At 43.6% G+C, this 13,919-nt stretch overlaps 1 protein-coding gene across 5 annotated transcripts in view; it reads left to right on the top strand.

The window, feature by feature from the left end:
* The window catches only part of fgf12a (fibroblast growth factor 12a), a 31,570-nt gene that overhangs the window by 8,356 nt on the left and 9,295 nt on the right, over positions 1-13,919 (top strand). For 2 of the 5 annotated variants that reach the window (XM_029524028.1, XM_029524027.1), the window contains exons 2-3: positions 8,599-8,709; positions 13,044-13,147. In XM_029524028.1, the coding sequence (XP_029379888.1) occupies positions 8,599-8,709; positions 13,044-13,147 (215 nt within the window). Of the gene's footprint in view, positions 1-3,938; positions 4,135-5,565; positions 5,614-6,200; positions 6,229-8,598; positions 8,710-13,043; positions 13,148-13,919 lie in introns of those variants that run through there. The other 3 variants (XM_029524025.1, XM_029524026.1, XM_029524029.1) reach the window with 3 other exon arrangements.

Raw genomic sequence — 13,919 nt, 5'->3', positions numbered from 1 at the left:
CATTGTTATGAATCAGACTACACTGAAAGAAACTTTGGGATCACTTTTCATTTCTTATAATGTGGCTCAAATTTTTTAAAATGAGCTATTACACATCCAGTAAAAACTGGAGACCTTATTGACACATTTATAGTAGACTAAAACGCCACTAGTAGGTTGCGGGTTCGGTTCCCGGCCTGTGGCCTTTCTGTGTGGAGTTCGCATGTTCTCCCCGTGCCTGCGTGGGTTTCCTCCCACCGTCCAAAGACGTCATGTTTGGGTTAACTGGTGGCTCTAAATTGTCCATAGGTCTAAGTGTGCATGCGAGAGGTTGTTGGTCTCTGTCTGTCTGTCTGACCTGTCCAGGGTGACCCCACCCGCACCCAGTGTGAGGGACTGGCTCCAGCACCCCCGTGACCCGGAAACAGATATAAGCGAATGAATAAAGTGAATGAATGAATGAATAAAACACCCAAAGCTGCAAACTTTAATGGTTGTATCTCGGCAGCAAACTCAGTTCTCAGTTCCTTAACATCATTAATCTTTGTATTTGTAAACAGCTTTTAGATATCATTGTGGCACTTTCTGCAGGAATGCTCCCAAGATGATTAGCAGGAATGGTTGCTAATGTAATAGATACGCTCACAATGAAAACAGTTTGAAATGGTCTTTTTCTTGACACCTTACACTTGCTCTCTTCAATGTAAGGCATTTAATAATTCATCCAACTTCCATGTTGTGTGTATGTACCCACTGCGCCGTTGATAGTAGGTTGTGGTTGTAACAGTTGTGCTAATGAGTGAGTCACAGCAGCAGCATTATTCCCCCACATTTCCGCTCTTTGTCTTCTGGGGCGTTGGCAGGCCAGTTTAGCAGACATTGCACAGTGAAAATTAGGTCCAGCTATTGTGAGTCAACAAATCTGTGAGGTATCTCAAGGACACACTGAAGTCTGGAGCTTCAGAGTTTTGAAACATCCACTAATTTCTTCATGCACACTCGCAGTTTATTCTTCATCCACTAGGGGGCAGCAAGTGTCTGGAAATGACTCTCCAACAACGAGTTCATCCCAGTGGTGGTGGTGGCACCAGAGGGAGAGCTGCAGGGGTTGGCGCTTTCATTTTTACCAGATATTTGTTGTTGGTGCTCAGGAACTAGCACAGTCCGATAAAGCAAATACATGCCATCGAATTTGATACCATAAAGACACACAATTCTTTTCCATTTTTATCTTCAATAAACCATCAAAGCTTTTCACAGTCAAAATCATTTTAAGTGACCATTTAAATGATTGCAGTATGTCTGCAGTGCATTTCATAGCAGCTGTGTTTTATAGCTGGTGGACCAATCCCGAGTGGAATTGTCCACGGAGGAGATAGCAGCTCCTCATCCTCGGGAATACTTCATATTTTGCTGACAGTGATATACGTCCTGTCTCTCCACTGCTCTCTAAACCACAAAGTCCCTCCTGTTTCCGAGAAAGCCCCTTTCACATTACAAACTGCTACCAGTAATGATATATATATATAATTTTTCAAAGAAGCGTAGGTCACATGCCTGCATGTCCACTGGAATGATGGATGGAAGTTGTTATTGATATTTTTTTATGCTGCAGTGACATATAGTTTCGACTGCTCACTGAGAAGTCAGGAGGAATACAATGTTCGATTCAAGCTTTTGGTTCTGACCATATTCATATTAATTTTCCCGGCCTGTCTGTGGTACTCAGGGAAAAGATTCTCTGCCCTCCATCTTCCTCTCTCGCCCTCTTTCTCTCTCTCATACATACACATGTATACACACACCGAAGGCCAACCACAGTCACAACACTTCATGCTCAACACTTTAATGCAATATATCCTATTCTTACATAAGGATGGGGGGCACACAGTGCTAGTAAGAAGAAAGTCATAGTTCTCAAGCCTCTCCCTCCCCTCTCTCCCCCTTTCTCTCTCTCACTCTCTCTGGATTATGTATGGAGAAGAAATGTCAAACCAAGTCCCAGAAAAAGCCTCTAAATGTTTCATGCTGTTTCATCACAGGAGAATAGAGTTTCGCTCTGCTACTGAAGACTCACGTGTTCTTCCTCCCACAATGTGTGTGTGAGTGAGTGTGTGCTCCCATCCCCATGCAATGATAGACATGACACCATGAGGCATGGTCACATGAGCTGAAACACGTTGGTACATGCACACGCACGCTCTGATAGTGATACTAGTTCCCTCATCCTCTGACAGAATCGAGGGGCAGGTTTGCTGTTTCATTTGCTTTTATTTGTCATAAGTCCATTTGGTCTTTGTTAGTCCAAAAGCACATTGACCCATGAGTTGGTTCTGTTGTGATTTGTGTTCATATTGTGTGTGCTGAAACCTGTTGCAGGTAATCCCTTTAGTGTGATTTAACATGTTCTTTATGGAATGTGTGGCCAAGGGGCATTTTAGAAAATACAACCTCTGCTTATGTCCCTTTTGTACGAGATATGAGAGTAATAATAGGCTACTTTGTAGTTCACTACAAATACCATCAGCCGTAGCTGTTTAAGATTTCCCTTTTCATGGTCACTGCTCCCTTAACAATTTAATCTAGTCTTCTTGCTGACCGACGATTCCCATTTGGAAACCAGTCTGCAGTTAAGGATTTAAATGAAATTCAACGAGACATTGGTTAGATCATCCGCTCTCTTTTAGATGTGCACATTATCCCGAAGGGCTGAATATCACGTGTGCGCGCACCCACTTCCCCACTGCATAAACACCCAGTCAGAATTTACCCATCACCCCCTTCTTTTTGAGTGTCTTTTCCATATCCACACTTTCTCGTCGTCGAGGTCCATCCATCTTTCCCGGTGCAATCCCTGAGAATTCCTAATACGAACCTCAATCACGTATGATTGCGTTAAAAGAGTTGGAGACAGAGATGGAGAGGGGATGAGAGAGAGAGAGAGAGAGAGAGAGTGTGCGTGTGTGTGTGTGTGTGAGAGAGAGAGAGAGAGGGAGGGAGAGAGCTATGGACCGCGAACGCTCACTCTGGCTGTCGGCGGTGTAACGCACCGACTGCCTCCATTCGGGACGCACGGCCGATAATGTTCAGGCTACTTTATTATTTGTGCGCTACAACAGAAAGCACTCTCGCCTCAACTAGTTGTTTTTTTACTCCCAGAATACAATACCTCCCAACAGGCTCTGAATTACATCTCTGCAGCATCCTCGCAGACTACCCGATTCATTTTTTCCCCACTCCCCCGTTTGCATTCAGCGGTGCCATCGGCGGAACCGGAGACTGGGCTCAGATATCTGGGTTTCTGCACAGCATCTCACCGTCTCACCCGTCCGACTGGAGTGAATAATTAGGAGGGGAGACGAGGGTAGAAAAGAAAAAGTTGGGATCCTCTCTCCAGCGTCTGCTGAATGGATTTAGCTAGATGCAAATGATTGCGAGGCGCCGGGGAGCCGGAGGCTGGCCGCGGTGTGCGGATCAGGATCTGGAGGTGGAAGCTGGTCAGACGCGGCGCTGTTCACCTGGAATACTTGAAGCTCTCCAATGACGCGCAGCTGCATCAACTTATCAACACTGTTGCATGTTCCCACGGCTGACACGTCGGCCCCCGGGGCCTAGCCCGCAGGTTTAATGTCTCCCATATGCTGAGGTCGGTGGCTGTCCAGCGCCATAAACTCCCAGCAGCCGAACTGACACGCAGCGGTCCCCTCCGCTGGATGCTACCTGAAGCGCAATGATGCACGGAACTCGGATGATTTCGTGATCAGGATGACATTTGGTTGAAGTACTCGTGGGCCGAAAAGACATAACAAACTCTCTTTATATTTGTATTTTTGTTATTTTTTTCTTTTTTCCCGTATATATATATATATTTATATATATATATATTGTGAGGCAAGAAGCTGCATCAACATCCGACGTCTGCCGAACTAGACTCGGGTTTTCAGTCTCGGTTCGGGGAGATGGCCGCGATCGCCAGCTCCCTGATCCGGCAGAAACGCCAGGCGAGGGAATCGAACAGCGACCGGGTGTCCACTTCGAAGCGTCGCCCCAGCCCCAGCAAAGACCCCCGCTCTCTCTGCGAGAGGCATTTCTTGGGGGTCTTCAGCAAAGTCCGTTTCTGCAACGGCAAAAAAAGACCGGTTCGGCGGCGACCAGGTCAGTGCTGTAGATTGTTTTTCAGTGATGTGTGTTATGTGTGCTAATGGAAGCGCCCCCCCCCCCCAAACCCCCCACACCACCCCGCCCCTCTTTGAAGCAGCAGAGGCATTATACTGCAGTCAAGGGCTCCAATCTGAACCGGAGAAGGTAGATTTTTCTCCGCGGTGCAAAAAAAAAAAAAGAAAAAAAAAAATCCACCTGTTCCATTAGGTCTTCTTGTTGTCTGTCGATCCACCACGACCCCCCCCCCCCCCCCCCCCCCACAAACCTGCAAGGAGCATCCTGAATGCACAGGGAATGATCTATGTGCGGTGACGTTACCCCTTTATGTGTTGTGATGCTGCTCTGATCAGATTCATCAATAACCTGAGCAGCACTGATCCCAGTCAAACCCGGAGAAGCCCCCCCCCCCCAGCTATATAGTATATTGTAGCCTTCGATTATACACACCTAATTTATACCCCCCCCCCCCTTTACCACCACCTCCTGCCAAACACCCATACACACACAACTTGAATACACTCAAAAAGGCTGCTTTAAATTGCCTTATTCAATATTAATGCAGGTTGGGGTACAGGGGGGAGATAAGTTGCACCGCAGTGCACCAAGGCTCTTTTGAGATTAAATGTTTTAATGGTAAATGTTTATTGCAGAGAAGGGGCTTTACTGCAGTGAAAGGGAGGTATAGCTTTAGTGATTAAAGAGCTCTGGATGTATTGATAGACATCTACTCCATGGCTACTACAATCCATGGTTTTGCAATCCCTCCTTTTTTTTGTTGGTTTTTTTTTTTTTTTTCCTCTTTGTTCTGCTGGTTCTGTCCTGGTCCACAGATAACGAGCCAAGTGGTGCAAGTCACCACTCCCTACATCCAGATAGTTGTGTCATGAGTTGAACGACAGTCTGTCCGCGGGACATTCTGTCTGCAGTCTGTCCTGTAGACAGACTGATGAGGAGTGAGGCAGGCATACAGACCGACAAAAAAAAACAATTTTAAAGGCAAAGAGGGAGGATGGCAAAAAGAGACGTCCTGCAACTCAGACAGACGGGCACACAGACAGACAGAACTGAAAAACCCTGTCGTCAAGCAGTCTCATCCGCCAGACAAACAATCCCAGTGCCAAAAAGATACCACAAAATGCCCAGAAACATGAGCAGACAGACAGACAACAAAGCAGCCAGTCCTACAGACACTGCTGGGCAGGTAGGTAAGTCCTTCAACTGACAAACATGGCTAGACAGAGAGGCAGACTGAGACAGATGCTCCATGTCTCCATGATTAATCATTCTTATATTTCCACTGATGCCTATCCATATATTTGCATATAAACAGCCGATACACTGGAGAACTTCTGAATTCTGCCTGTTTAAAAGACTGTTGTTTTTCCTTCTATCCCCCCCCCGCTCCCCTTCCCCCCACTTCGTAAGATGCAACCTCGAAACCTCCACAGGTGTCCCATAAGGGCTGCAGGCTAGGTCAGTAGCTCAGCCTCCATCCGTGTGTGCTGTGTTTCTTCTCGTCTCCACCCCATCTCGCGCCCATGTCGACTCCCTCCTCGGCCAGGGGGGTGGTGGGGTGGTGGGGTGGTTGGGGGGTGGGGAAGAGGATGGAGGGTATTTGGGGTGGGTGGGTGGGGGGCCGAGAGGGAGGGAGGGTGGGGCTGGGGGCTTCAACACCTGTCTGACAGCCGACGACCCTCTCCCGTGCTGATTTTCTCCTTTTCTTTCATCCCTTCTCCCGTGTGGCTTTGTTGAATTTTTTTAAGCTTAATTTAACTACCTGTTTTGTTTTTATTTAATTTATTTATTTATTTATTTAATTATTTACTTTTCCCTAAAGGCGCCCCTATAGCCAGCCGTTTGTTGCTCCTTTGTCTCTTTTTTCTCTTTGTCTTTGGCTCTGCCTCTTCTCATTTTGTTTCTGCCTCATTCTCTTTGTCAGTCAATGTTAGATCAGTCTTTATCCTCGCTCCTTGTTCTATGTCTGTAAATATGTGTCAAGTACTGCTGTGTAAGTGTAGTAGAGGCACTTATTGTAGTGTATATTAGTGTACATGGGTATGATGTGTCTCCTTGTCAAACACTATACCAGTACAGGTGATCATTCACCATTTCATGGTCATGACGCCATTTGTCGACGTATATATATAAATGTTTTTGTTCTTCTGTATTGGTATGAAGTAAATTTATTGACATTTTTAATGGCCCGTGCACATGCAGTTTATGAGCTTTTATGTTACCACTCAAAGACACGTCATATACAATCTGGTGTTTTAAGGGTTTATCTTTAAATACTTGTGTACACACACACATGCACACACACACACACACACACACACACACAGTCTCTCTCTCTCTCTAAAATGATTTGAACTGATGAGCTGTCAGCGATTGCCTGGGCTCACATTGAAGCCTTAATTTATGGAAGTGTAGTTATCCCATGTGATTTACCGATGTGTACACGCCCATGTGCTTTCACAAACACACACTTAAGCAGACACACTGGTACACACACATTCTCCTCACCCTGCCTGTGATGGATGATCAAGGGCCTGTCCCAGGAATTGATGGCCCCACCCCAGGGGCAGGTGAGTTGGGGATTGATGGTCAGGATGATGTACAGTTCAGTAGACGTGAACCCGCTCTCGATGGGGGTCTCTACTTAGCCAACTCTTTCTGGGGGCTGTGCTCTTGGCACCCTTGTCTCTTATAATACAAATAGAACTTATGCACCAGTATTGACAGGCAAATACTTGGCATCTCTTATTACTGTTGAATACAGATGGATTTGGATATTTTCTGTGTCTCTTTCTTTCTGTCACATTATTTAGGTATTTTATGTGTCCAACTGGACTCTTCTGAAATGTATGCCCTCCACATCTTGCTATGACCTTGGAGGACAGTCAGTCAGGCTTTCGCACATTCTTTCAGTCTAGTCACATGCAGGATGTTATTATTTGTTATATTATGTTGTGTGCCTACAAAGCATTTTTGGAGACTTAATGTTTATTTAGGCACAGAAAATGAAGCCAAGTGGCACCAAATCATTTGTGACTAAATGCATAATTTGTTTCTTTTGTCAGGCAGAGAATAAACAAAAGAGTACTAATCTCCAGCATCTGAATTGTTGTCTGATTTCTGTGGAGCTTGTCTGATCATCTTTGTCATTGCAAAAAGTGACACATAATTCTTTCCCCTTTAGTCATTTTTTCTTAAGGTTGAGTATGTATAACAAAACTCTAGAGTTGAGTTGTGCGCAGTGCATACACATCCATTTCTTTGTTTGACTAGACTGATTTACATGAATAATTTAATTGGACACATCTGATTTAATGGCATTTCCTGAAACCAAGGGGCTTTATTTGCCCTGAACTAATCCTTGTTTCCACCTGCTGAAGTGTTCACTTTGAGTGGCATCCTGGCCAGGTGCCCGGTGTCATAACCTCAGAGTTAGAGGTGGGTTCAGGGTTATTAAAACCCATCACAGAAACAGAAACTTTAGGTCGGCTTCTGTTATGCTAATAAGTATTTTTAAGAGAAAGTGGTTTTATAAAATCAAATATGTCACTTCCAAAATTCACAGTTGCTTCATACCAAATAAATCAACCATTGGCATGTCAGTGTGCATTCAAGTGTGGTTTTAAAAGGCTTTCCAAATGATATAAAATCACATGATCCAATAACAATGACAGATGAGGAAGTAACAACATTGTCATTGATTTCCCGTCATGGCGTTCCCATCATAAAGACCTTAAAGTCAAACAGCCGTTTACCTTTTTCTGGAATTATGTGGTGCAGCAGATGACTCATAACAAACTGTCCATCAGTCATATTGATCTTCACCGGCTGGTTGAGGACTCAAGGTGTCAGTGTTTCTAGCGGCCAACTGTAACTTTGAAGTTTATTTACAGCTTTGGAGACAGGATTGTGCCACAAGAATAATAAGATGCATTTTTTTTCCTATTATGAATTATTAATCGTGAAACATGTAAACTAATATCTTAATTGATATATTAATTTATTGATTATTTTGTATGTGAATTATTCAGTTCAGAAGCAATGAATTAATATCAGTATCCATTTAATAGAAGACAGAAGATAGGTATGCATCAGCTGTAGCCTGAAGACAGATGAAGTCCTCCATTATAATTATATTCATTTGGTGGTACAGTCCATCTTCCACTGCTGATTTGTCTTAATATTATTAAGTGAACATTGTTTGTGAAACACATCGCTGCAATAATTTCAGCATTTGAAATAGCTTCATGTAAACGTGTGTTAGTCTGCAAACACTTAGAAGGAGGCAGAGGTATTTACTCACTTGTATGTTTTTGTCATGATTATCAGACTGTTATTCTGACATATTTTTGGTGGGGATGGGGCTGTGGCTTGGCCAACGGTTTGCGTGTATTTGTCTGTGTTGCGTGCATGCGTGCGTGCATGTGTGTGTGTGTGTTTCAGAGCCGCAGCTGAAAGGCATCGTGACGCGACTGTTCAGCCAGCAGGGCTTCTACCTGCAGATGCAGCCAGATGGAACCATCGACGGCAGCAAGGACGAGAACAGTGACAACAGTAAGTGCAGCATTATGGAAGCTTCAGCTTCCTGTATCAAACATTTAATGGCAATGACTCACTTGGTTATATAATATATATTACCCCATTTTATGTTTGTTTTTTTTTTTTTAATTATTATTATTTCTTCTTTTTTTTCTTTTTGATTCTTATATAACTAATGTCATTTAGGCAACCTAAAGCACTCTGAAATGAGTTTAGGAATCCCTCTGTGATTTGGATTAGCTATACAAAAATGTACAATTTTAATGGGAATTATTCAACAAATTCCACAAGGCAACATGCCCTTTTTTCTGAATCTGGTTACGCAAGAGTATGAAAAGATATTCATTCATTTATCTTCTACTGCTTATCCATTTCTGGGTTGTGGAGGGTGCAGGAGTCAATACCAGTTCACATTGGGCGAGGGCGGGGTACAACCTGGACAGGTCTCAGGGCCGCTCACACTCACATTTAGGCCTACAGACAGTGACCAGTTAACCCAAATATGATATCTTTGGACGGTGGGAGGAAACCCAGTGAGAACATGCAAATTCCACACAGAAAGGCCCCAGGCCGGGAACTGAACCTGTGACCATCTTGTTGTGGGGCAACATTGCTAACCACAATGCCGCTGTGCTGCATGTGTGGATATTAACGTGTCAAAACATCCTCAACTCATTTACATATTCTGAGTATCAGTCTTTTCAACAGGAAATGAATGCAGTATGTGTCAAAATGCCAGCTCCTAAATTAAATAAATTCTGATATCTGTGCTCCGGCCTCACAATGCAAACCATCTCTGCTGTGTAGACTGCATGGTTGTAGGCGTTGCATTATTTTGATTGGTTCAGCTCTGAAGAGTTTATGATTATCACAGCAAAATGTCCTTCCTGAAAAGAAAACCTATCACTTAACAAATCTGTAGCCCCAGAGCTTCCCTCCTTGTCTCAAACATCCCTCCCTGAGTCACTTCTTTGCAATATTTCACCGCGATCGACTTTCTGTTAGTTGCCCACCGGTAGTTAAATAGACTCCAGGGTATAGTCCCCTAAAGCGCTCACGCCCTTTCAATCCCCCTTTGGAACAGGAAATAGGGAAATCAGTCGAGCTTGTAGACAATGGGCTACATTAAAAAGTTGCAGCTTGTGTGACACTTTCCTATGGAAGTGAAGGATCAGAGAATATATGTCAGTGGAAGATAGCCATTGAAGTGATAATGACGATACTCCCTGATTGGACTGAAGCCAGACAGGAAACCAATCATGACCTTTCTTTTCTAAAACATCCTGCCAATCTTATAGGAAGCTGGAGCCAAAGCTGCTGGACTGTAGCAGGCATTCGGTGAGAACGGTCTGCCCCTGCCTCCCGTCTTTTTATATTTCATGAGGAGATAGATAGATCTGTGATGAAAGGTCCTCAGAATGAAAAGGATGAATGCATTCTTTTTTTTCTTTTCTTTTCTTTTTTTTTACAATGAACACACTTCTGCTTTTCTTTTCTTTTCTTTTTTTTTCGGGGGGGGCTCAACTATGTTCCCTGAGGTTTTTGTCTGGTTTAGTTATACGTGAGGGTTTCCCCACCTTGAGGTAATCTCCTCTCAGCAGCTCTGCTGGTCCATGGTTGGAGAAATGCAGTGAATAATTCAGCCACAGGAAACTAAAAATACCACCTTCTCCGTTAGTACCCAATGAATAATTCTCAGTGTAAGATGCCTCAAGCTCAGAGACAGTCCGAAGGAAGACGCAGAAAGAGAGCAGAGAAGAAGAGGAGGAGCAGTGAGAGGAATGCTGAAGAGTTTCTAGTAGAAAGACAGAAACAGAGAAAAAGAGCCAGTGAATAAGACCAAAGTGGACAAGGAAGAGTTGGTATTCATGTCTTGCACTGAGCTATTGATCGCCCTGCCTCGATTATTAGAATAACAGATTACTCCCACCCTAAAACCACATCGCCCACTGACCTGCAGAAGCCTCAGAAGCAGCAGATGAAAAACAGTAATTTATTTTCAGGGGGTAGGCTGAGTGGAACCAATGAGACAGAAGAGCATGATGCCACCTGCATACAAGGTGCGACCTCAGCCCAGAGTGCATTTCAATTTCAGTTTTTATTATTCACCATATTTCTGCACTGAATGACAACAAATGTGGAGACAAGGACACTTTTTTATTTGGGGAGATACATCAGAATAATAACTAAATGGCATCCTTGCTTGAAATAAATCATAGGCTTTTGTAAAGTAAAACTCGTTTGACTCAAATTCGGTAATCTGTGAGTCGCACAGGTTGTTACTGTTGCACATAAAAGTGATTTAGTGGAAAGCATGGCTGACTGGCAGAGCTCGAGAGAACACCATTCAATTAATTAAGAGCCATGTTCAAATTTCAGCAGTTATTAATTTGATTGTCATCAGTTGATGGCTTTCAGTAATTACCTGCACACAGTGAGGCTCTGGAAGGCGGTTGCTGCTTATGAGGCACCTGCAATATCAGGCGGTCTCACTCCATCTGTCTCTGGTACTCCAAGTTTGATGGATGGGATGGAAGAAGACTTTTTATGACCCAGCCAGTAATTTCAAGTACTTTATCAACTTTGGCACGATGGAGGAGAAGAGTTGGGGGGGGGGGGGGTCAATAAAACATTGAAAATAAGCACACACACACTGACACTGTAAATGCCCAGTCTCCCGTCTTTAGGGTTGCTTTTTTTCCCTGGATTTGGAGATGTGGCCTTGACATTCGAAGTTTGGCTCAATTTGAATCTTTCCTGCAGGGCGTATTTCTTGTTTGACCAGTATTCCTCACATCAAATGCATGTCCTTTAGCCTACCTGCAAGATTTTTTTTTGCTTGTAGATGATTACTGTGGCACTGTAAGACTTGCTGTTTCAAGGACTTTGCTTGATTGCGTTATTTGAACCCATTTTGTGTGTCCCCTTGACAATAAAAGATTTCAGAAAATCTCTTGCACCAGCCCAGCCGTCCTCTTTTCCTCAGTCAGAGATAGGATTGAGGTTATTAAGGAAGAGGAGTCGCCTTCAGAACAGTCATCAGATACTTTACCAGCAGTCAGTGTAAATGTAATTATGGAATCCATCAACTCCTTGAGCTGCAAATAGACGAGTCGGACATTAAGAAGGTAGCTGAACAACAACTCCTGCCGCTCGTTTAATTTGTTTGGCAGGCAAATTTGAGCAGGAACAGCAGATTATAATTATAGCAAAATAGTGTACTTGCTTACTCTATTTTATATCTTGCTTCCTCCCACTTTTCAACTTAAACCATGGTCAGTAGTCTATTTTGACGGTCCAACTGAAAGGATGAGTTCTCAGAAAAGGCTCGGATTTGTTTTGATAGCTGAAGGTGCTCTGTGGCGGAGCACTCCTGGGTTTTAGTGATATGTGACAGAACTGGGCACGGTGCCGCTGAGAGACACCGCCAGTCACCGGCGCCACAAAGGCAGCAGCCATGAAAGGCAAATAGAAAGAGGAATGAAAGAACAGAGTGTTATGACTGGGAACTGACAGGGCTGAGAAAAGATGATTTAAGGTGCTAAAGGACTAACTGACCCAAACTTTCTACCCACAAAAGTAGGCCCATCCCTGACTGCAGGAGTGATTACTGTATATAATGGTCACCAGTGGCCCAAGGCCAGATTGAAACTATTGGTAGGCCAAGGCAGTACGTTGATATTTATGGAGTGAAATTGAATCTGCTCTGTGGTCAGTGTATATAGAGATCACCCACAAAGATGGCACAGTAATTCATTTCTAGAAATATGTCCATTTCAACTGCACCTCTTGTTTTCCAAACTGATAAAACCACTCGGCTCCACCAACAACATGTCTGATTTCATTACAGTATTTCTGCCTGAGGGGTTTAAGACATTCACCACAGTTGTCCTCTGCACTGTTATTCAGCTTCATTTTTCTTGATTTAGTGGCTTGCTTCCTTTCTGACTGACAGCGTGAGCTACATCTGTTCAAACAAGAGTCATCACAGACAAAGTCACATAAATCTAAGTTAGTGTGACACTCCTTTGAGGACGATTTCATTCAGCTGACTGGATTCCCGTACAAAAGATAGGGGCGCTTTGCCTCTTATGTTGTGTAAACATTGTTTATCTCCGGAGGGCTTTGTATTTTTGCTATAACATAAATGATTCACTGTTAGACTTGAATGCATCAGTGTTGCTGTTGTGTATGTCCCGCTATGGCCGCATTAGTGCTGATGGATAGACAAAGAACAGAAATCAGATGCTGTCATATCCATAGTAGCCAAGTTAAACTCAAACACCCTATTCTGTCCCTGTTTGATTTTTTTTTTTGTCTCTGTCTCTTTGTGTCTGTCCCTCCTGCAGCCCTGTTTAATCTTATTCCTGTGGGTCTGAGAGTGGTGGCCATCCAGGGGGTGAAGAGTGGCTTCTACATCGCCATGAATGGCGAGGGCATGCTCTACAGCTCGGTAAGACTGCAGTCACACACTTAGGTTTTGCACCAGTGGTATTAGTTAATTTACACTTGCTGTGCTTTGTTTTGTTCCTTGTCTCTTATAATATCCCACTGCAGCACCGGTTCAGCCCTTCTAAACCCTTTCATCTGCTGTAATAGAGCTCCTCAGATGTGCCTTTATGTTGCTATGCAGCACTCCACCCCCCCCTTTGTTGTTGAAGCAGCACCGTGCGTGTTTTACATTTAATTTGACATTAAGTTCACTGCTCAGCCCTTTTTAAAATTGCCCCTTCTTTTTTAACCAGCTTCCAACGAAGGCTTATGTAGAAGCTATAAACAGAAATTCAAGCGAATTTCATGGCCTCTCAATGTGAGTGATGTCGTGTTGCTAAGCTTTCATCTGGACTTCTCTCCAGAATTCCTGCTTTCATGAAAAAATAAAGAAGAGCAAAATGTCCTTTTTATATAAATGCAGTCTGAGCCGTGAAATGCTTTTATCTGTTTCTGATGTAAAATCTATGTTCAGAACTTCTCACAACATCAGTAGAAAAAAACTAACAACAAAAAAAAAGCTTTAGTGCTGGGGTATATATCGTGAAGATAGATGTTATTGGCAATGCAACATATGAGAACCGTACACTCTGGTGTGGGTAGCAGAGTCACAGCTGGAGGTGGACACGGATGTCAGCTGAGGGAAAAAAAAAACAAAACACGAAGCTGCAGCTTCTACAGCATGTTTGTTGAAATGAGGGAGAAGAGTGTGTGTGAAAAACACCTAGCTGGAG

The sequence above is a fragment of the Echeneis naucrates genome, chromosome 17, assembly GCF_900963305.1.
Source record: "Echeneis naucrates chromosome 17, fEcheNa1.1, whole genome shotgun sequence".
Taxonomy (NCBI): domain Eukaryota; kingdom Metazoa; phylum Chordata; class Actinopteri; order Carangiformes; family Echeneidae; genus Echeneis; species Echeneis naucrates.
This window is presented reverse-complemented; position numbering and strand designations above follow the sequence as displayed.